The sequence below is a fragment of the Anguilla anguilla genome, chromosome 1 (genome assembly GCF_013347855.1).
Source record: "Anguilla anguilla isolate fAngAng1 chromosome 1, fAngAng1.pri, whole genome shotgun sequence".
Taxonomy (NCBI): domain Eukaryota; kingdom Metazoa; phylum Chordata; class Actinopteri; order Anguilliformes; family Anguillidae; genus Anguilla; species Anguilla anguilla.
The window spans coordinates 73,531,006-73,553,547 of NC_049201.1; the positions used below are offsets into that span (position 1 = coordinate 73,531,006).

At 52.2% G+C, this 22,542-nt stretch overlaps 1 protein-coding gene across 4 annotated transcripts in view; it reads left to right on the forward strand.

Moving 5' to 3' along the window:
* LOC118229788 (multiple epidermal growth factor-like domains protein 8) overlaps positions 1–21,790 on the forward strand; it is a 52,440-nt gene extending 30,650 nt beyond the window's left edge. For all 4 annotated transcript variants that reach the window (XM_035422150.1, XM_035422160.1, XM_035422140.1 and 1 more), the window contains 11 exons: positions 7,000–7,231; positions 7,903–8,029; positions 8,507–8,717; positions 12,397–12,611; positions 13,158–13,353; positions 13,678–13,846; positions 14,362–14,554; positions 15,831–16,001; positions 16,268–16,398; positions 16,650–16,782; positions 17,620–21,790. In XM_035422150.1, coding sequence (XP_035278041.1) covers positions 7,000–7,231; positions 7,903–8,029; positions 8,507–8,717; positions 12,397–12,611; positions 13,158–13,353; positions 13,678–13,846; positions 14,362–14,554; positions 15,831–16,001; positions 16,268–16,398; positions 16,650–16,782; positions 17,620–19,110 — 3,269 coding nt within the window. In that variant the 3' untranslated portion in view covers positions 19,111–21,790. The remainder of the gene's footprint in view (positions 1–6,999; positions 7,232–7,902; positions 8,030–8,506; positions 8,718–12,396; positions 12,612–13,157; positions 13,354–13,677; positions 13,847–14,361; positions 14,555–15,830; positions 16,002–16,267; positions 16,399–16,649; positions 16,783–17,619) is intronic.
* Positions 21,791–22,542: the final 752 nt, after the last annotated feature.

Sequence of the window (22,542 nt, forward strand, 5' to 3'; positions counted from 1 at the left end):
CACACCGGTGTTACAGCGCTGGAGTGGTCTCTAAAGCGTACGGTCACACCGGTGTTACAGCGCTGGAGTGGTCTCTAAGCGTACGGTCACACCGGTGTTACAGCGCTGGACTGGTCTCTAAAGCGTACGGTCACACGGGTGTTACAGCGCTGGACTGGTCTCTAAAGCGTACGGTCACACCGGTGTTACAGCGCTGGAGTGGTCTCTAAGCGTACGGTCACACCGGTGTTACAGCGCTGGACTGGTCTCTAAAGCGTACGGTCACACGGGTGTTACAGCGCTGGACTGGTCTCTAAAGCGTACGGTCACACCGGTGTTACAGTGCTGGAGTGGTCTCTAAAGCGTCCGGTCACACCGGTGTTACCGTGCTGGAGTGGTCTCTAAAGCGTACGGTCACACCGGTGTTACAGTGCTGGAGTGGTCTCTAAAGCGTACGGTCACACCGGTGTTACAGTGCTGGACTGGTCTCTGAACCGTACGGTCACACCGGTGTTACAGTGCTGGAGTGGTCTCTAAAGCGTACGGTCACACCGGTGTTAGTGCTGGAGTGGTCTCTGAACCATACGGTCACACCGGTGTTACAGTGCTGGAGTGGTCTCTAAAGCGTACGGTCACACCGGTGTTAGTGCTGGAGTGGTCTCTGAACCATACGGTCACACTGGTGTTACAGTGCTGGAGTGGTCCCTAAGGCGTACGGTCACACCGGTGTTACAGTGCTGGAGTGGTCTGTGAACCGTACGGTCACACCGGTGTTAGTGCTGGAGTGGTCTCTAAAGCGTACGGTCACACCGGTGTTACCGTGCTGGAGTGGTCTCTAAAGCGTACGGTCACACCGGTGTTACAGCGCTGGAGTGGTCTCTGAACCGTACGGTCACACCGGTGTTAGTGCTGGAGTGGTCTCTAAAGCGTACGGTCACACCGGTGTTACCGTGCTGGAGTGGTCCCTAAAGCGTACGGTCACACCGGTGTTAGTGCTGGAGTGGTCTCTAAAGCGTACGGTCACACCGGTGTTACCGTGCTGGACTGGTCTCTGAACCGTACGGTCACACCGGTGTTACAGCGCTGGAGTGGTCTCTAAAGCGTACGGTCACACTGGTGTTACAGTGCTGGAGTGGTCTCTAAGCGTACGGTCACACCGGTGTTACAGTGCTGGAGTGGTCTCTAAGCGTACGGTCACACCGGTGTGATTAGAACACAAGATCACAACATCTTTTTAGGATTTATGAAACAATGAACATTTGATTTGCACCATATAAACTCTTTACAACGCTGTGTTTTGTCCCAAATGGGAGCTTTTATTTGTTTATGCTGACGTTCACACTTGCTCAGAAGTAGCAACTGTTTAACATTGGAAAAATTGTAAGTATTTGAAAACATAATAATATGTTAATGGACTGCATTTATATAGCGCTTTTATCCAAAGCGCTTTACAATTGATGCCTCTCATTCGCCAGAGCAGTTAGGGGTTAGGTGTCTTGCTCATGGACACTTCGACATGCCCAGGGCGGGGTTTGAACCGGCAACCTTCCGACTGCCAGACAATCGGTCTTACCTCCTGAGCTATGTCGCCCCATGTTATATAAATAATATTGCAATTAAAGACATTTTCAACGCATGAATCATTAGCCGACATAGATTTTTTTATTGACGCATCTATCTAACAAGTCAGACGGTGCCTTTGTGCCTGACACGACCTGAGAGCCATCTAGTGCTGTTGCATTCGTTGTACATTTATATATTGAGCTGCATTGTTGGATATGCAGTGCAGTTAACATTGAAGATATAGTTCGGTTTAAAAAAAATAAAAACAGCAACTGCTAAAACGTAAGCGCGAGGCTGTGTGGTCCGGTGGTGTAGCGTGAGGGTGGCCGGTATCCGCGGATACGGTATCCGCTTGGCAATTCCCCCATCAGCGGGCGGGGTCATTATCATTATTAAGGGTAATCACAACTGTACAAAGGCTTGTGTGGTGTTATTACATGACTGCTGGCGCACATGCAGGAAAAACTCAAATATGGTTGAACTTGCGTGTGAAGTGGTTGTGTGCCGCTCCGGGGCTCAAACTGCAGCTGCTTCTCTCATCATGGGCCTTGGCCTGCGTACCTGGTGACATCAGGTGTGGTGTGTGCGGGGAGTGTCAGCTAGTTTTTGTTGTTTCCCTTCTCGCAGTTTAAGGCCCAGGTGTGTGAACTAGCTGCAGGTTTAAAGGGTCACTTCAGAGCACTGCCCCGGTAACTGGCCCCCCCTCCTCGTTTCCATGGCCCCTCCCTCCCTGATGGAGCGCTCCTCTTGCGTTCCCCTCGCGGTCTGTTACAGTTACTGAAGCATATGGTGACACCGGTGTGATTAGAACACAAGATCACAACATCTTTTTAGGATTTATGCAATAATGGGCATTTTGATTTGCACCATATAAACTCTTTACAACGCAGTTTTTTGTCCCAAATGGGAGCTTTTATTTGTTTATGCTGACGTTCACACTTGCTCAGAAGTAGCAACTGTTTAATGTCGGAAAAAATGTACTAGGTAGGCTATACAGTTAGCTAACATTAGACCGCTAACCCAGCTGACAAAATGAGCTAACTACAGGCTGGCAGAAGGCATAACATCTGATAGCAATTTAATAGCAATTACAGTTTACAACGTATCACATCACGGGTAAACTCACCAGTGATCAAAATAATTGACTAAATAATCTGCACAAGTGGAAAACAATCTGACAGTAATATTGCATGGCGCTGCCAACTTGTTTGTCTGCATTAATCCAAAGATGATAAGTTACGTGAAGATGCTCCACATGCTCCCAATATAACCCCCATTTCAGTTCCCCATCAAGTCTTCTGGGAAGATTATTCAAAGCAAGTGAGTAATCTTAGTTACGTTATCATCTTTGGTTGGACCAGATGACGTTTTATTGCTGCGCCCTTGTCCTTTACAATCATCATAGGTGTCCATTCCAATTGCTAGAACCGGAGTACATCATGTGTAACAAGTATTTGAAAACATAATAATATGTTAATGGACTGCATTTATATAGCGCTTTTATCCAAAGCGCTTTACAATTGATGCCTCTCATTCGCCAGAGCAGTTAGGGGTTAGGTGTCTTGCTCATGGACACTTCGACATGCCCAGGGCGGGGTTTGAACCGGCAACCTTCCGACTGCCAGACAATCGGTCTTACCTCCTGAGCTATGTCGCCCCATGTTATATAAATAATATTGCAATTAAAGACATTTTCAACACATGAATCATTAGCCGACATAGATTTTTTTATTGACGCATCTATCTAACAAGTCAGACGGTGCCTTTGTGCCTGACACGACCTGAGAGCCATCTAGTGCTGTTGCATTCGTTGTACATTTATATATTGAGCTGCATTGTTGGATATGCAGTGCAGTTAACATTGAAGATATAGTTAGGTTTAAAAAAAATAAAAACAGCAACTGCTAAAACGTAAGCGCGAGGCTGTGTGGTCCGGTGGTGTAGCGTGAGGGTGGCCGGTATCCGCGGATACGGTATCCGCTTGGCAATTCCCCCATCAGCGGGCGGGGTCATTATCATTATTAAGGGTAACCACAACTGTACAAAGGCTTGTGTGGTGTCATTACATGACTGCTGGCGCACATGCAGAAAAAACTCAAATATGTTTGAACTTGTGTGTGAAGTGGTTGTGTACCGCTCCGGGGCTCAAACTGCAGCTGCTTCTCTCATCATGGGCCTTGGCCTGCGTACCTGGTGACATAAGGTGTGGTGTGTGTGGGGCTTCAGGGAGTGTCAGCTAGATTTTGTCAAACCGGTGTTACCGTGCTGGAGTGGTCCCTAAAGCGTACGGTCACACCGGTTTAGTGCTGGAGTGGTCTCTAAAGCGTACGGTCACACCGGTGTTACAGTGCTGGACTGGTCTCTGAACCGTACGGTCACACCGGTGTTACAGTGCTGGAGTGGTCTCTAAAGCGTACGGTCACACCGGTGTTACAGCGCTGGAGTGGTCTCTAAAGCATACGGTCACACCGGTGTTACAGTGCTGGAGTGGTCTCTAAGCGTACGGTCACACCGGTGTTACAGTGCTGGAGTGGTCTCTAAAGCGTACGGTCACACTGGTGTTACAGTGCTGGACTGGTCTCTAAAGCGTACGGTCACACCGGTGTTACAGTGCTGGAGTGGTCTCTAAGCGTACGGTCACACCGGTGTTACAGCGCTGGAGTGGTCTCTAAAGCATACGGTCACACCGGTGTTACAGCGCTGGAGTGGTCTCTGAACCGTACGGTCACACCGGTGTTAGTGCTGGAGTGGTCTCTAAAGCGTACGGTCACACCGGTGTTACAGTGCTGGAGTGGTCCCTAAAGCGTACGGTCACACCGGTGTTACAGTGCTGGAGTGGTCTCTAAAGCGTACGGTCACACCGGTGTTACAGTGCTGGAGTGGTCTCTAAAGCGTACGGTCACACTGGTGTTACAGTGCTGGAGTGGTCTCTAAAGCGTACGGTCACACTGGTGTTACAGCGCTGGAGTGGTCTCTAAAGCATACGGTCACACCGGTGTTACAGTGCTGGAGTGGTCCCTAAAGCGTACGGTCACACCGGTTTAGTGCTGGAGTGGTCTCTAAAGCGTACAGTCACACCGGTGTTACAGTGCTGGAGTGGTCTCTAAAGCGTACGGTCACACCGGTGTTACAGCGCTGGAGTGGTCTCTGAACCGTACGGTCACACTGGTGTTACAGTGCTGGAGTGGTCTCTAAGCGTACAGTCACACGGGTGTTACAGCGCTGGAGTGGTCTCTAAGCGTACTGTCACACCGGTGTTACAGTGCTGGAGTGGTCTCTGAACCATACGGTCACACTGGTGTTACAGTGCTGGAGTGGTCCCTAAAGCGTACGGTCACACCGGTGTTACCGCACTGGAGTGGTCTCTAAAGCGTACGGTCACACCGGTGTTACAGCGCTGGAGTGGTCTCTAAGCGTACGGTCACACCGGTGTTACAGTGCTGGAGTGGTCTCTAAAGCGTACGGTCACACCGGTGTTACAGTGCTGGAGTGGTCTCTAAAGCGTACGGTCACACCGGTGTTACAGTGCTGGAGTGGTCCCTAAGGCGTACGGTCACACTGGTGTTACAGTGCTGGAGTGGTCTCTAAGCGTACGGTCACACCGGTGTTACAGCGCTGGAGTGGTCTCTAAGCGTACGGTCACACCGGTGTGATTAGAAGACAAGATCACAACCTATTTTTAGGATTTATGAAACAATGAGCATTTGATTTGCACCATATAAACTCTTTACAACGCTGTGTTTTGTCTCAAATGGGAGCTTTTATTCGTTTATGCTGACGTTCACACTTGCTCAGAAGTAGCAACTGTTTAACGTTGGAAAAAATGTAAGTGGAAAACAATCCAACAGTAATATTGCATGGCGCTGCCAACTTGTTTGTCTGCATTAATCCAAAGATGATAAGTTACGTGAAGATGCTCCACATGCTCCCAATATAACCCCCATTTCAGTTCCCCATCAAGTCTTCTGGGAAGATTATTCAAATCAAGTGAGTAATCTTAGTTACGTTATCATCTTTGGTTGGACCAGATGACGTTTTATTGCTGCGCCCTTGTCCTTTACAATCATCATAGGTGTCCATTACAATTGCTAGAACCGGAGTACATCATGTGTAACAAGTATTTGAAAACATAATAATATGTTAATGGACTGCATTTATATAGCGCTTTTATCCAAAGCGCTTTACAATTGATGCCTCTCATTCGCCAGAGCAGTTAGGGGTTAGGTGTCTTGCTCAAGGACACTTCGACATGCCCAGGGCGGGGTTTGAACCGGCAACCCTCCGACTGCCAGACAATCGGTCTTACCTCCTGAGCTATGTCGCCCCATGTTATATAAATAATATTGCAATTAAAGACATTTTCAACGCATGAATCATTAGCCGACATAGATTTTTTTATTGACGCATCTATCTAACAAGTCAGACGGTGCCTTTGTGCCTGACATGACCTGAGAGCCATCTAGTGTTGTTGCATTCGTTGTACATTTATATATTGAGCTGCATTGTTGGATATGCAGTGCAGTTAACATTGAAGATATATTTCGGTTTCAAAAAATAAAAACAGCAACTGCTAAAACGTAAGCGCGAGGCTGTGTGGTCCGGTGGTGTAGCATGAGGGTGGCCGGTATCCGCGGATACGGTGTCAGCTTGGCAATTCCCCCATCAGCGGGCGGGGTCATTATCATTATTAAGGGTAATCACAACTGTACAAAGGCTTGTGTGGTGTCATTACATGACTGCTGTCGCACATGCAGGAAAAACTCAAATATGGTTGAACTTGCGTGTGAAGTGGTTGTGTGCCGCTCCGGGGCTCAAACTGCAGCTGCTTCTCTCGTCATGGGCCTTGGCCTGCGTACCTGGTGACATCAGGTGTGGTGTGTGCGGGGAGTGTCAGCTAGATTTTCTTGTTTCCCTTCTCGCAGCTTAAGGCCCAGATGTGTGAACCAGCTGCAGGTTTAAAGGGTCACTTCAGAGCACTGCCCCGGTAACTGGCCCCCCCTCCTCGTTTCCATGGCCCCTCCCTCCCTGATGGAGCGCTCCTCTTGCGTTCCCCTCGCGGTCTGTTACAGTTACTGAAGCATATGGTGACACCGGTGTGATTAGAACACAAGATCACAACATCTTTTTAGGATTTATGCAATAATGGGCATTTTGATTTGCACCATATAAACTCTTTACAACGCAGTTTTTTGTCCCAAATGGGAGCTTTTATTTGTTTATGCTGACGTTCACACTTGCTCAGAAGTAGCAACTGTTTAATGTCGGAAAAAATGTACTAGGTAGGCTATACAGTTAGCTAACACTGTAACCTCCTCGTTTCCATGGCCCCTCCCTCCCTGATGGAGCGCTCCTCTTGCGTTCCCCTCGCGGTCTGAGGCCCTGTGGCACACGCACCCACACCCGCACACGCACCCGCACACGCGGTGACCTCCTCTCCGTTTGCCCCTCCTCCCCTAGCCTCTGCAGTGGGGGAGCCTGTCAACAGATCGGTGTCCCTGGCCATGGCGGGCTGGGGGGGGCGCCTCTTCCTGACGGGCGGCTTTAACGGGGTGACGCTGGGGCGCCTGCTCACCCTGCGCCTGCCCCCCGACCCCTGCGCGCTGCTGCCCACCCCCGAGGCCTGCAACGGCACCACAGGCAGCTGCGTCTGGTGCCGGGGCGCCTGCGCCTCCTCGGACACGGCTGAGAGGTGAGGGCCCGCGCCACAGATCCCCTACCGCAACCAGATGGGCTGCTCCCTTTTCCTTTTGTGCTTGTTTTTCACCCCCCCCTTTCCCCGCTTCCAGGGGAAGGTGTGTGCTTTATTTTCCCACCGAAACAAAAACGAAAAAATAGTACCATTAGTTTTGTTAAAAAACACAAATAATTATTTTATTGATGTCCCACAGCCCCCCCCCCCCGCTTCTAGGTAGTTCTGTGTTCTTTAATAGATGAGACTAATCTATAGTCCCGTTACCTGTTTTAATAAAGCATTGTTTTGTTTCCTGTTTTAATTAGAAATTATAGTCTCGTTGCCTGTTTTAATGCTAAAATATAGTCTCCTTGGGTGTTTTAATGCTGAAGTATAGTCTCGTTGGGTATTTTAATGCTAAAGTATAGTCTTGTTGGGGATTTTAATACTGAAGTATAGTCTCCTTGGGTGTTTTAATGATAAAGCATAGTCTCATTGGGAGTTTTAATAATAAAGCATAGTCTCATTGGGTGTCTTAATGCTAAAGCATAGTCTCATTGGGTGTCTTAATGCTAAAGTGAAGTCTCATTGGGTGTTTTAATGCTAAAGTGAAGTCTCATTGGGTGTCTTAATGCTAAAGCATCGTCTCATTGGCTGTATGTGCTGTGCAATGTCTGGCTCTGTCTCAGGCTGGGCTGCGCTACCAGCCAGTCGCCCTGCTCGCCCACGCCCCGCCTTTCGGACCAGTGCCGCAGACTCAAGACCTGCAGCGAATGCCTCGCCAGGCACCCCAAGACCCTGTCCAACCCCGCCCAGGTACCAGAGCTCTCTGATCTCACATCAACATAATAACCTCACAATCACACCCTCACCTGGTATGTTAGAGATAATGCCCTCACAATCACGCCCTCACCTTTTATATTGCACAGAATGCCCTCACAATCGCGCCCTGACTTTTTATGTTACACAGAATGCCCTCACAATCACACCCTCACCTGGTATGTTAGAGATAATGTTGTCACAATCGCGTCCTGACCTTTTATGTTACACAGAATTAAGGCATGTTTTGGGACTAGCGTCTTTGTTTTCCCAGCATTCCGAGTGCTCATGTTTCAGGGGACTACAGTGCTTCGGGTTTAGGACCACGTGCTCCTGAAAATGTATGTACTAACTGAGAAAAGGAATTTAGGGGCACATCTGCTAATTGAGATGCATCATGCATGAGTGTGCTCCTAAATTCTCCAGCTTGGGTTAGCGCGGAGCCCCGTGTGACTCTCTCCCCCTGCTCTGCAGCCAGGGCTGCTGTGTAAATGGTGCACTAACTGCCCGGAGGGAGCCTGCATCAACAGCTCCGTCAGCTGCACGTCGGAGCACGACTGCCGCATCAACCAGCGCGAGATCTTCCTCTCCAGCAACTGCACCGAGACCAGCTGCGAGGCGTCCGACTGCCCCAAGTGCACCGCCTCGGGCAAGTGCATGTGGACGCGCCAGTTCAAACGCACCGGTGAGCGCCCCCCGCTGGAGGTTCACCCCCGCTCGAGGTTCACTCTCCCGCTCGAGGTTCACACCCCCCCTCGAGGTTCACACTCCTGCTCGAGGTTCACACCCCCCCTCGAGGTTCACTCTCCCGCTCGAGGTTCACACCCCCCCTCGAGGTTCACACTCCTGCTCGAGGTTCACACCCCCCCTCGAGGTTCACACTCCTGCTCGAGGTTCACTGCGCTCGCTCGAGGTTCACACTCCTGCTCGAGGTTCACTGCGCTCGCTCGAGGTTCACACTCCTGCTCGAGGTTCACTGCGCTCGCTCGAGGTTCACACTCCTGCTCGAGGTTCACACTCCTGCTCGAGGTTCACACTCCTGCTCGAGGTTCACACTCCTGCTCGAGGTTCACACTCCTGCTCGAGGTTCACACTCCTGCTCGAGGTTCACACACCTGCTCGAGGTTCACAGCGCTCTCTCGAGGTTCACACGCCTGCTCGAGGTTCACACTCCTGCTCGAGGTTCACACTCCTGCTCGAGGCTCACACTCTTGCTCGAGGTTCACACACTTTTTCTGGACCGAAGCTGCTTGGGGCCTGTCGGCACCCGTGCCCGTCTGGTGCCACCCAAGAGAAAGCACGCTAACAGGTGCCAGATAAAACCTGCTTTTTAGCCCATCCCTGGGAAGAACAAAGCTCCAAAGCACCACTTCGTTATTTCTAGGGCTGGGCAACCCTGTACCTGGACATCTGCCATCCTGTAGGCTTTGTGTTTCAACCCTAATTTGGGCCCAGCAGCAAACCTGAATTAAGACCAAGTGCAAATTGGTGGCAAGGGTGTGTGAGGTTTACTTTTATGTTTAAATGTCAGCAGTGTAGGGCAGAACAATGCTGTGTACACAGACTACTCTCAGGAGCATTCCGGAGTATTCCAGAAATTTGTAAATGGTGTACTCTTGCGTGTGTAATGGTGCGCTCTTGCGTGTGTAATGGTGCGCTCTTGCGTGTGTAATGGTGCGCTCTTGCGTGTGTAATGGTGCGCGCTTGCGTGTGTAATGGTGCGCGCTTGCGTGTGTAATGGTGCGCTCTTGCGTGTGTAATGGTGTGTGCTTGCGTGTGTAATGGTGTGCGCTTGCGTGTGTAATGGTGTGCTCTTGCGTGTGTAATGGTGTGTGCTCTTGCGTGTGTAATGGTGTGCTCTTGCGTGTGTAATGGTGCGCTCTTGCGTGTGTAATGGTGCGCGCTTGCGTGTGTAATGGTGCGCTCTTGCGTGTGTAATGGTGCGCTCTTGCGTGTGTAATGGTGCGCTCTTGCGTGTGTAATGGTGCGCTCTTGCGTGTGTAATGGTGTGCGCTTGCGTGTGTAATGGTGTGCTCTTGCGTGTGTAATGGTGTGCTCTTGCGTGTGTAATGGTGTGCGCTTGCGTGTGTAATGGTGTGCGCTTGCGTGTGTAAATGGTGCGCTCTTGCGTGTGTAATGGTGCGCGCTTGCGTGTGTAATGGTGTGTGCTTGCGTGTGTAATGGTGCGATCTTGCGTGTGTAATGGTGCGCGCTTGCGTGTGTAATGGTGCGCTCTTGCGTGTGTAATGGTGCGCGCTTGCGTGTGTAATGGTGCGCTCTTGCGTGTGTACACACGTGCGCTCTTGCGTGTGTAATGGTGCGCTCTTGCGTGTGTAATGGTGCGCTCTTGCGTGTGTAATGGTGTGTGCTCTTGCGTGTGTAATGGTGCGCTCTTGCGTGTGTAATGGTGCGCGCTTGCGTGTGTAAATGGTGCGCGCTTGCGTGTGTAATGGTGCGCTCTTGCGTGTGTAATGGTGCGCTCTTGCGTGTGTAATGGTGTGCTCTTGCGTGTGTAATGGTGTGCTCTTGCGTGTGTAATGGTGTGCGCTTGCGTGTGTAAATGGTGCGCGCTTGCGTGTGTAATGGTGCGCTCTTGCGTGTGTAATGGTGCGCTCTTGCGTGTGTAATGGTGCGCTCTTGCGTGTGTAATGGTGCGCGCTTGCGTGTGTAATGGTGCGCTCTTGCGTGTGTAATGGTGCGCGCTTGCGTGTGTAATGGTGCGCTCTTGCGTGTGTAATGGTGTGCGCTTGCGTGTGTAATGGTGTGCGCTTGCGTGTGTAATGCTGTGCTCTTGCGTGTGTAATGGTGCGCTCTTGCGTGTGTAATGGTGCGCTCTTGCGTGTGTAATGGTGTGCTCTTGCGTGTGTAATGGTGTGCGCTTGCGTGTGTAATGGTGTGCTCTTGCGTGTGTAATGGTGTGCTCTTGCGTGTGTAATGGTGTGCGCTTGCGTGTGTAATGGTGTGCTTGCGTGTGTAATGGTGTGCTTGCGTGTGTAATGGTGTGCTCTTGCGTGTGTAATGGTGCGCGCTTGCGTGTGTAATGGTGCGCTCTTGCGTGTGTAATGGTGTGCGCTTGCGTGTGTAATGGTGTGTGCTTGCGTGTGTAATGGTGTGCTTGCGTGTGTAATGGTGTGCTCTTGCGTGTGTAATGGTGTGCGCTTGCGTGTGTAATGGTGTGCTTGCGTGTGTAATGGTGTGCTTGCGTGTGTAATGGTGTGCTCTTGCGTGTGTAATGGTGTTCTTGCGTGTGTAATGGTGTGCTCTTGCGTGTGTAATGGTGTGCGCTTGCGTGTGTAATGGTGTGCTTGCGTGTGTAATGGTGTGCTTGCGTGTGTAATGGTGTGCTCTTGCGTGTGTAATGGTGTGCTTGCGTGTGTAATGGTGCGCTCTTGCGTGTGTAATGGTGCGCTCTTGCGTGTGTAATGGTGCGCTCTTGCGTGTGTAATGGTGTGCTCTTGCGTGTGTAATGGTGTGCGCTTGCGTGTGTAAATGGTGTGCGCTTGCGTGTGTAATGGTGCGCTCTTGCGTGTGTAATGGTGCGCTCTTGCGTGTGTAATGGTGCGCTCTTGCGTGTGTAATGGTGCGCTCTTGCGTGTGTAATGGTGCGCGCTTGCGTGTGTAATGGTGCGCTCTTGCGTGTGTAATGGTGCGCGCTTGCGTGTGTAATGGTGCGCTCTTGCGTGTGTAATGGTGTGCGCTTGCGTGTGTAATGGTGTGCGCTTGCGTGTGTAATGCTGTGCTCTTGCGTGTGTAATGGTGCGCTCTTGCGTGTGTAATGGTGCGCTCTTGCGTGTGTAATGGTGTGCTCTTGCGTGTGTAATGGTGTGCGCTTGCGTGTGTAATGGTGTGCTCTTGCGTGTGTAATGGTGTGCTCTTGCGTGTGTAATGGTGTGCGCTTGCGTGTGTAATGGTGTGCTTGCGTGTGTAATGGTGTGCTTGCGTGTGTAATGGTGTGCTCTTGCGTGTGTAATGGTGTGCTTGCGTGTGTAATGGTGCGCTCTTGCGTGTGTAATGGTGTGCGCTTGCGTGTGTAATGGTGTGTGCTTGCGTGTGTAATGGTGTGCTCTTGCGTGTGTAATGGTGCGCACTTGCGTGTGTAAATGGTGCGCTCTTGCGTGTGTACTGGTGCGCTCTTGCGTGTGTAATGGTGTGCTCTTGCGTGTGTAATGGTGTGCTCTTGCGTGTGTAATGGTGTGCTCTTGCGTGTGTAATGGTGTGTGCTTGCGTGTGTAATGGTGTGCGCTTGCGTGTGTAATGGTGTGCTCTTGCGTGTGTAATGGTGTGCTCTTGCGTGTGTAATGGTGTGTGCTTGCGTGTGTAAATGGTGTGTGCTTGCGTGTGTAACTGGTGTGCTGTGCCCTCAGGCGAGACCCGACGCATCCTCAGCGTCAACCCCACCTACGACTGGACGTGCTTCAGCTACGCCCTGCTCAACGTGTCCCCCATGCAGGTGGAGTCGTCCCCCCCGCTGCCCTGCCCCCCTCCCTGCCACCACCTCAGCACCTGCAGCCTGTGCCTGGGCTCCCGTGGCTCCGACGGGGGCTGGCAGCACTGTGTGTGGAGCGTGGCTCTGCAGCAGGTGTGTGTGTGCGTGCTGGTGTGTGAGTGTGTGTGTGTGCGCGTGTGCGTGCACGTGTGTGTGTGTGCGCACGCGTATGTGTATGCGTGTGTGCATGTGCGTTCACGTGTGTGTGTGTGCGCATATGTGTATGCGTGTGCGTGCACGTGTGTGTGTGCGCATGTGTGTATGTGTATGCGTGTGCATGCACGTGTGTGTGTGTGCGCGCGTGTGCGTGCGTAAATGTATGTATTTGTACGAGAGAGGGTCACACGTGTGAGTGTTTGAGAGTGTTAAAGAGTGTCCCATTTTTTCCTCCAATTTTCCACCAGTTGAACAGTACTGCCATCTATCTAACTCCAACACCCTCGCTCTCTCTCCCTCTTTCTCTCTCCCCCCCTCCTCTCTCTCCCTCCCTCTCCCTCTCTACCTCCCCCCTCCCCCCTCTCCCTCTCCCTCTCTACCCCCCCCTCCCTCTCTACCCCCCCCTCTCTACCTCCCCCCCTCCCTCTCTCTCTACCTCCCCCCCCCTCCCTCTCTCTCTACCTCCCCCCCTCCCCCTCTCAGTGTGTGAGCCCTTCCTTCGTGCCTCTGCGCTGTGAGGCGGGGCAGTGCGGGAGGCTGCTCTCCGGGGGGGACTCCTGCTCCCCGCAGTGCTCCCAGCTGACGCAGTGCTCCCAGTGCATCGCCCGGCCGCAGTGCGGGTGGTGCGCCGCGCGGGGGGGCAACGGCGCCGGCCGCTGCCTGCAGGGAGGCCTGGACGGTGAGGCGCTTCGGGGGCGGGGCTTCCATAACGGGCTGAAGGCGCGGGGGGATCCAATCGTAGCTGGGCTGAGGTTTTAGCCCGGCACAGCAACGCCCGATTCGACTAGTTTAACTCGTCACGGTCCTGAAGCTGGGCTAGAACTAAAGCCTGCACCCACACTGGCCCTTTTCGGATAAGATTGGACACCCCTGACTCATAGCACAGACCTTGTGTGCTAACCAGATGGTCAGCTCATTGCATTGTTTTTGTTGTGTCAGCCATAAAATGCGGTGCCGGGGCTCATGGATGTTTTTGTGAACGTGCCTGTCCCCCCCCTCTCAGGCGTGAGCGAGGGAGTGTGCCCTCTTTGGAACAGCAGCTGGTCTTTCCTGCACTGCCCAGAGGAGGACGAGTGTGCCAACGGGCACCACAACTGCAACAGCACCCAGGACTGCCACGACCAGGCCCAGGGGTACCACTGCACCTGCAGACAGGGCTACGTGCTCAGCAGGTAAACCCCCCCCCAGGGGTACCACTGCACCTGCAGACAGGGCTACGTGCTCAGCAGGTAACCCCCCCCCCCCCCCCCCCCCAGGGGTACAACTGCACCTGCAGACAGGGCTACGTGCTCAGCAGGTAACCCCCCCCCCCCCTCCCCCCAGGGGTACCACTGATCCATTTGCTTCTCTTTTCTTTAGCTTTCGCCAGTCTGTAAAAAGATAGCTCCGATCTCTTGTTGAATCTATTTGTAGAAGTCAGTTACACAACAGCTCTTTCCCATTTTAGGTGTGTTTTTTGTGTTTTCGCGGCATTCAAGCTGAACGCTAACGCTGACGCTGCCGCTCGGTGGGCGTAACCGCGGTGACTTCCGCTCACTGTGACGTCACGTGCATGCCCTCCGTTGGGAGCTCTGGCGGTTGCAGTCTGAGCTGGGTTTGGCGCGTGCGGCGCGCAGTAATGCCGGGTGTGCCGTGTTGTTAGCGGCGCTAACGCGGCCGGGCCTTCTCCCCACCCTTGTGCCGCCAGCGCGTCGGGCCAGTGCGAGCCGGTGTGCCCGCAGGGCTGTGTGAACGGGACGTGCGTGTCCCCGGGGGCGTGCCAGTGCCACTTCGGCTTCGTGGGGGAGAACTGCTCCTCCCAGTGCCGATGCAACAAGCACAGCAACTGCGCCGGAGTGTCCAAGCCCGACGTCTGCCTGGAGTGCCACAACAACACCATGGTGAGGAGGGACGTTACCACGCACTCTGCTCCCCGTTCGCTACGCTACACGCTTCCCCATTCCACGCACTCTGCTCTCCGTTCGCTACGCTACACGCTTCCCCATTCCACGCACTCTGCTCCCCGTTCACTATGCTACACACTTCCCCATTCCACGCACTCTGCTCCCCGTTCACTATGCTACACGCTTCCCCATTCCACACACTCTGCTCCCCGTTCGCTACGCTACACGCTTCCCCATTCCACACACTCTGCTCCCCGTTCGCTGTGCTACACGCTTCCCCATTCCACACACTCTGCTCCCCGTTCACTGTGCTACACGCTTCCCCATTCCACGCACTCTGCTCCCCGTTCGCTACGCTACACGCTTCCCCGTTCCAAGCACTCTGCTCCCCGTTCACTATGCTACACGCTTCCCCATTCCACACACTCTGCTCCCCGTTCGCTGTGCTACACGCTTCCCCGTTCCACACACTCTGCTCCCCATTCGCTACGCTACACGCTTCCCCATTCCACACACTCTGCTCCCCATTCGCTGTGCTACACGCTTCCCCATTCCACACACTCTGCTCCCTGTTCGCTGTGCTACACGCTTCCCCATTCCACACACTCTGCTCCCCATTCGCTGTAGTACACGCTTCCCCGTTCCACACACTCTGCTCCCCATTCACTGTGCTACACACTTCCCCATTCCACACACTCTGCTCCCCATTCGCTACGCTACATGCTTCCCAATTCCACACACTCTGCTCCCCGTTCGCTGTGCTACACGCTTCCCCGTTCCACACACTCTGCTCCCCGTTCGCTACGCTACACGCTTCCCCGTTCCACGCACTCTGCTCCCCGTTCACTATGCTACACACTTCCCCATTCCACACACTCTGCTCCCCATTCGCTATGCTACACGCTTCCCCATTCCACACACTGTGCTCCCCGTTCGCTACGCTACACGCTTCCCCATTCCACACACTCTGCTCCCCGTTCGCTACGCTACACGCTTCCCCATTCCACACACTGTGCTCCCCGTTCGCTACGCTACACGCTACAGGTTCACCTTTCACTACGGTACACACTACAGGGTTCACATTCACTGCGCTACACGCTACAGGGCTCACGATACACTCGCCATTTTTTAGATTTGACGCACTTCATGGACCTGGATAGTGACTCACTCAGATTGAGCTGAGAGTCTGCACAGGGCACCGCTCACACCTCTCTCTCTCTCTCTCTATCCCCCTCCCCTCTCCCTGTCTCCCCCTCCCTCCCTCCCTCCACAGGGCCTGCACTGTGAGAAGTGTAAGCCCCTGTTCGTGGGCTCGGCGGTGGGCGGAGGCACGTGCCGCCCCTGCCGGGAGTTCTGCCTGGGCAACAGCGTGGTGTGCCTGTCTGGGGACGAGTACGAGAGGCACAAGGAGCACCCCAACGACTACCCCCTGGACCCTGACAAAGTGAGCGGTGCCCCCACCAACTGCAGGTTGTTGTACCTGTAGACATTTATATGGGCATTTAGCAGTCTCGATATTTTACTGAAGCGGTCTGAGGGTTGTACAGAACACTGTTCGTGGGCATGTGCACACTGTGCGCGCGTGCATGTGCATTTTCTGGTTCCTTTGTGGTTCGTGCGGCTGTGCTCTCAGGAAACGGCGCTTCTTTCTGCAGCTCCTGCAGCAGCGGGCCTGTGTGGATGTCTGTGAGCATCCTCCCTCTCTTTCAGATGGTGCAGTGGGTGAGCGAGGGCCCCACGGAGGACAACGCGGTGTGCGTGAGCTGCCAGAACAACAGCGTGGGAGACAAGTGTGACAGCTGCCTGAGCGGCTACTTCCTCCTGCAGGGGAAGTGCGAGAAGTGAGCCAGCTGACGGGGGAGGGCGGGGTTTGGAGGGGGAATTCTGGGAGTGTGTGTGTGTATGTGCGTGTATGTGAGCGTGTGAGCGTGTGTGTGTGTGTGTGTGTGTGTGTGTGTGTGTATTTGGAGGGTGGTTCTTAGGGGGGTTGGCTTGACACGCAGTGTAACTTTTGGGGTTGGGTCAGAATTTGGGAGGAAGGTGGAAGCTCTTCATGTGAAACTTGACCGCAACGCCTCCCTTCCGCCTCTAGGTGTCAGTGTAACGGGCACGCAGACACTTGCGACGTTCGCGACGGCACGGGCTGCCCTTGCCAGAACAACACGGAGACCTCGTCCTGCCTGATCGGCCCCCAGAACGACCGGAAGGACTGTTACAGGCAACAGGTGTGTACCCGCACTCCCCGAATCCCAGCCTCTCAAGCAAGGCACCCCTCCTCACCTGAGTCACTTCAGGCATACAATGTACCATTCTGGCTGTGTCTGTTGTGCTGTACTTCCCTTTCAGTGCCTTTTACATTACATTACAGGCATTTAGCAGACGCTCTTATCCAGAGCGACTTACACAACTTTTTTACATAGCACTTTACATTGTATCCATTTATACAGCTGGGTATATACTGAAGCAATGCAGGTTAAGTACCTTGCTCAAGGGTACAACGGCAGTGTCCTTACCCGGGAATCGAACCTGCGACCTTTCGGTTACAAGCCCAGTTCCTTACCCACTGTGCCACACTCCGGCCTTTATAACGATAACATGCAAATCAGGGCTGCTCAGCCTGCTATCCTGCAGGTCTTCATTTCAACCATAATTTGGCATACCTTATCTACTAGTCAGATCTCTAGCTGTTGAATGAGATGCATTTTTTTTAGGGTAGAACTGAAAAGCTACAGGATGTTAGGAACAGGGTTGGACTGCCTTGGGTGTAAATGTCAGTTCGTGCATATCAGTAATCACAATAGGATACGAGTATATTAACTGGGTTTCGTGTTTTAATTTAAACAGCAAGATGCTATTTTTGCAACCAAACCGTTGTTTAAAGTGCTACCACTGCTACAAAAAAAGTCTTCTCCACTCAGCGTGTAGTACGGTTTAGTGGTCCGGGCTTGTAGCCAGAAGGTTGCGGGTTCAAATCCCAAGCGGGACCAGTGCTGTTGCACCGCTGCGAAACCTACTGCACACACCGTTAAACCCTTTAGCGCTCTCGCCCTTTGTTCTCCCAGTGCGCCAAGTGCAAGGACGCCTTCAACGGCACGCCGATCAACGGGCGGCAGTGCTACCGGCAGTTCAACGTGGACACGGAGTGCTGCTTCGACCCCACGTCCCAGACCAACTGCTTCCACGAGCCCAACATCCGCAACCTGCCGCGGGGGCGCACCGTCTTCTTCGCCGCCCAGCCCAAGTTCACCAACGTGGACATCCGCGTCACCATCGACGTCACCTTCGGCGAGGTGGCGGTGTACGTGTCCAGCTCGCACGAAACCTTCACCGTGGAGGTGGACCGCGGCACGGGGGTGCACGCCGTCCGCATCGAGGAGGACGGGGCCCGCGGGGGCGGCGACCGGGAGGCGGCGGCGGCGGCCGCCCCGCCCTCGCCCATGAAGGCGTCGGCCAACTCGTCGGGCCCCCCGCCGCCCCTCCTGTCCCTGCTGCAGCTCCAGGGCCGGCCGCAGGGCGCCGAGCGGGAGGTGCGGGAGGAGCGGGCCGACGGCCTCATCACCTACATCACCGTGTGGAAGCCGCAGACCGTGCTGCTCGTGCGCGGCGTCCGCGACCGCGTGGTCATCACCTTCCCCCACGAGGTGCACTCCCTCAAGTCCAGCCGCTTCTACATCGCCCTGCTGGGCGTGGGCACCGACGCCGACGAGGGCCAGTCGCAGGGCCTGCTCTTCCTGCGCCAGGACCAGGCGCACATCGACCTCTTCGTCTTCTTCTCCGTCTTCTTCTCCTGCTTCTTCCTCTTCCTGTCGGTCTGCGTCCTGCTCTGGAAGGTGAAGCAGTTCCTGGACTTCCGGCGCGAGCAGCGCCGCCACATCCAGGAGATGACCAAGATGGCGTCCCGGCCGTTCGCCAAGCTGACCGTGTACCTGGAGCCCGAGGAGCCCCAGCTGATCTACCTGCACTCCACGGGGGGCGGCGTCGGGGGCAGCGCCGTCTCCCTGTCCCACGCCCGGCCGGGCAAGCTGGGGGGCGTCATGGTGGGCCCCCGGGGGAGGCTGGGGGCCTCGTCCTACAAGCACGACCCCGGCTCGGGCCCCACCGCCCACCACCACCACCACCTGTCCCTGGGCGGGGGCAACGGCGGGCAGCACCTGCCCATACACTACCTGAACACCCACTACACCCCCACCTCCGTCAGCGCCCCCGCCTCGCACCACCACCACCACCCGCCCTCGCACAGCGGCTACCAGCACTTCTGCCGCTCCGACCCCTTCCTGTCCCAGCTCATGGGCTTCTCCTACTCCTCCTTCAAGGTGGGGCCCATCACCCTGGAGCCCACCGACGACGGCATGGCGGGCGTGGCCACCGTGCTCATCCAGCTGCCGGGCGGGATCCTGGCGCCCAACCGCGCCTGCCTGGGCTCGGCGCTGGTCACCCTGCGGCAGAACCTGCAGGAGTACTGCGGCCACGGGGGCGGGGGGGGCCACCCGGGGGCCGGCGGGGGCCGCAAGGGGCTCCTGGGCCACCAGCACCTCACCACCATGGCCATGTGAGGGGGGCCTGAGGGCGGGAGGGCTGTGGGCAGGCCTGTACATACACTGTGTAATAAGTGTCTCTCTTACTCGTCCGTCTGTTGCCATTTAATGCTGCACACGCGCCCTGGCCACCAATCCGCAGTAGGCTTTCCGCTCGGCAACACTGCATCCTGACTGCGGCCAATGGAGAGACAGAGCCGCCGCTTGACAACCTGTCAGAAAGCTTTGTCTCGGTCGGTCAGGATTAGGATGGAACAATGAGAGTGCAGTCGGTGAAGTTCGAGGAGCCAGCGACTCGCTTCGTGTGTACATGTGACAATCACGTTCACCACACAAACCACGAGGCGTGTCAGTCTACTTGAGTGCACAACTAATGTGATTGTTCTTCAAGAAAGCAAGAAAAGGATAGTTCCATTTAAATGTTTGACAGGTGCTTTAGAAATTGCGAACACTCATTCAATGGTAGAATTTAGATTCAATATGGCTCATAAACAGCTGTCTCAAACAAAAAAAATGCCCGTGTGTTCATTTTGAGCCATTAGCGATATAGAATCTGGACTATTCTGCGGATGTTGTGTGGGTTTACTCTCTCTCATTATTAATACTTATGACCCAGCACCTGAAGAATTTTTTCTTTTGCCGTTTTGATTTTGAATTAAGCACATCTAAACCCCCCTTCATACATGGCCTAAATTTTCACCTTTGATAGTGATAGTAAATAGTAAAAGAGTAACAGTTGCAAATTTTATTACAATGCTTTTATGCAACGGGAATAGATTTAACTGTGTAGCTTTTTGTGTAAAGCATTTAAAAGCATCAGCCTTCTCTCGCCCCTTACACATTGTTCCTTTCTGGCAATGTGGAATTTGCCTCTGCTTGTAATGGCCTTTTGAAATATCCAAGCCTTTTTTTTTTGTTTGTTATTAAATTAAGCTGTTTGTACGGTCAAATGTGTTACGTTTTCTCGGCCAGTTGTACAGAACCTCTTCATAAATGTGTATCATCACTTAACTGTAACTACAATGCCTGTTTACTGTGGTCGTGGTAATATGCTGTACTGTAGAACGCATTCGTATGCTGAGCTGAACTAGTCCTCCCCTCAAACCGCGTTTATCCTCCCGCTCGTGGATGGAGGTGGTATGTGGCCGTGTGGCCTGCGTCTGTCACCAGAAAACAAAGCTTTTATTACGAATGAAGGAACTGTCCAGGCCTGTTTTAGCGTCCACACTCTTCTCGGTTGACGATATGAAAGAGGATTTTTCATAGTTTTATTTGTTCCAAGAATGAAGGATATTCCAGATAATAGTTATCTTTTTTTAACGTGAGTTGTTCGTTTTCCTGAAATCCGACAGACGACATCTGTGTTTTATTGTTTTCCTGTGCTCTTTGGGTGACTGTGTCAGCCTGTGTGAGCTTGTGTACTTTAGCGCTTTTGCAGGGATTATAATGGGCCTTCCCCCCCCTCCGTGTTAACAGGAAGGGCTGTGTGTGTCCGATTAATGAAAGCGAGAGGTTTGATTTATTTAAAATGGAGAACATTGAGCACTACTACACTGAATCCTCCTGGTGAGAGAGAGCTTTAGAAAAATTGGATAAATTATGTGAAAACCAAATTAAACCCTACGAGTCCTCGTCTCTGCGAGGACATTATCAGTATTTTCTGTTTTAAGTTTTTTTTTTTCCTGTTTTGTTGGGTTTTTTGCGTGTTATTGTAAATTTACTGTACAGCATGGAATATATATTTTGTATGACGATAGTGCTGAAGGAGACTGTTACAGTCAGGAACATATCTAAGCTCACCTGTTTAACATCTCTTCCTAAGTTTACCTGCACAGGTATTGCCACTCCAGTGAATTCCATTAGCATGCTAAATTTGACCTGTTACATATCAAACTCTACTTAATTGGGCTTATGATCATTTTCACTCAAAAAAAAAAAAAAAAAAACTGGATATTAATAATTGAAGTGAATTACAAAAAAAAAATAGTTTCAACTTGGTGGCAACGGACATTGTTTTCGGTGGAGGAGGTTGTGTGGTAATTTTGTCATTTGAAATGGCCCCCTTAGGTGAGATGTTTGCGGTGAGCAATTCCGATCGTGGAAATAGAACTTAACAGAGCTGTTATGCTGAGCGAAGCGGTCCGTCATATTCAACCGAGTAGGTCACATCATTTCCAGGGCATTTCGAACCTTTTGTTGAAATGCAGATATGATTTCGCAAGCCTGATGCTGTTCTAAACGTTCAATGCTTATTTCCAGTGTCTTGGATTTTTATATATTTTTTTGCAAGGTGAACTTGGATCGTTGTAGTGATTCTGCGTCTGTGGGTCACGCTCCAGTGCAGTAGGTGTCTCAGACATTTCCTCTGCCGCCAGTGGCTTTGCCCTTACTCTCGTGTCCTTGTGTTTTGTGCTTTATTTTAAAATTTCTGTTCCAAACTGAAACGTGCGCAAGGCGAAAACACTTTTTACATTCTATTTTTATTCTTTTTTTTTTTTTTTTTTTTTTTTTTTTTTTTTTAATAAAAAGAAGTGATCTCTGTTGTACGTGAGATAGTTGTTGTACACCCTGTCCTGGTTCGGAGTTTGCCGCAATGTGAAAAACGTGAGAAAGATAATGAATTGTTTGTGCTACTACATTTGAACTACATTCTGTATGTTTGTGTGTTTTTTCCTCTATTAAAAGATACTAAATTGGCCTTGTTGGTAAAGCATGGTGAATGATTTCTCTTCCGAGAAGCGCAAGAATCCAGGTCTCATGGTCTAATCTGACAATGGTAGATTTAACTATAAAGACTTTGTAAATGTATCATTTTAAGATATTTACCAAAGAACAGGCTGATTTTAACAGCCCTGGTGCAGTTGTCCTGGTGATTCGTCGTTAGCTTTGTGGCGGCCAAATATGGTGTTGATTTAGTAAACTGAGGGTCGTAGGTCCACGCCCTTTTATGTTTAAATGTTTAAGTGGATATCGGTGTGACTGGCATTGAGGCTGTGCTCACTCCATAGCTTCTGTTGAACAGCAGCCTGGTAGGGCTGGTCAATGTACCGTAAATATAATTATTGAATATTTGTGTAACGATCATCCCTACCGTGTGTGGGGTCTTGCCTTTATTTAGTCATTTTTCCTTTAATCATATCTGATGCAGTAGTAAATTACCTTACAGTAAGAGGCCACGTGAACTGCCAGAGGGAATAAACATCACTGATGTCTATTGGGAGTTGATGTGGCAGCCAATCAGCAGCAAGGCCTTGCAGCTTCCATGTGATCATGAGGTGTTTTTGTCAATCAAGTGATGGACAAAAACCTCTCCTTACAGCTCACATCAAGTTTAAAGTCTTTGTACCAGCCTGCAGAGCAGTGAAAGGAGCAGCTCAACTGTACCTCCAGTCAGTTGTTAAACCCTGCACCCAGGCCAGACCTCTTCGTTCCACAACCTCAGGTCCACGG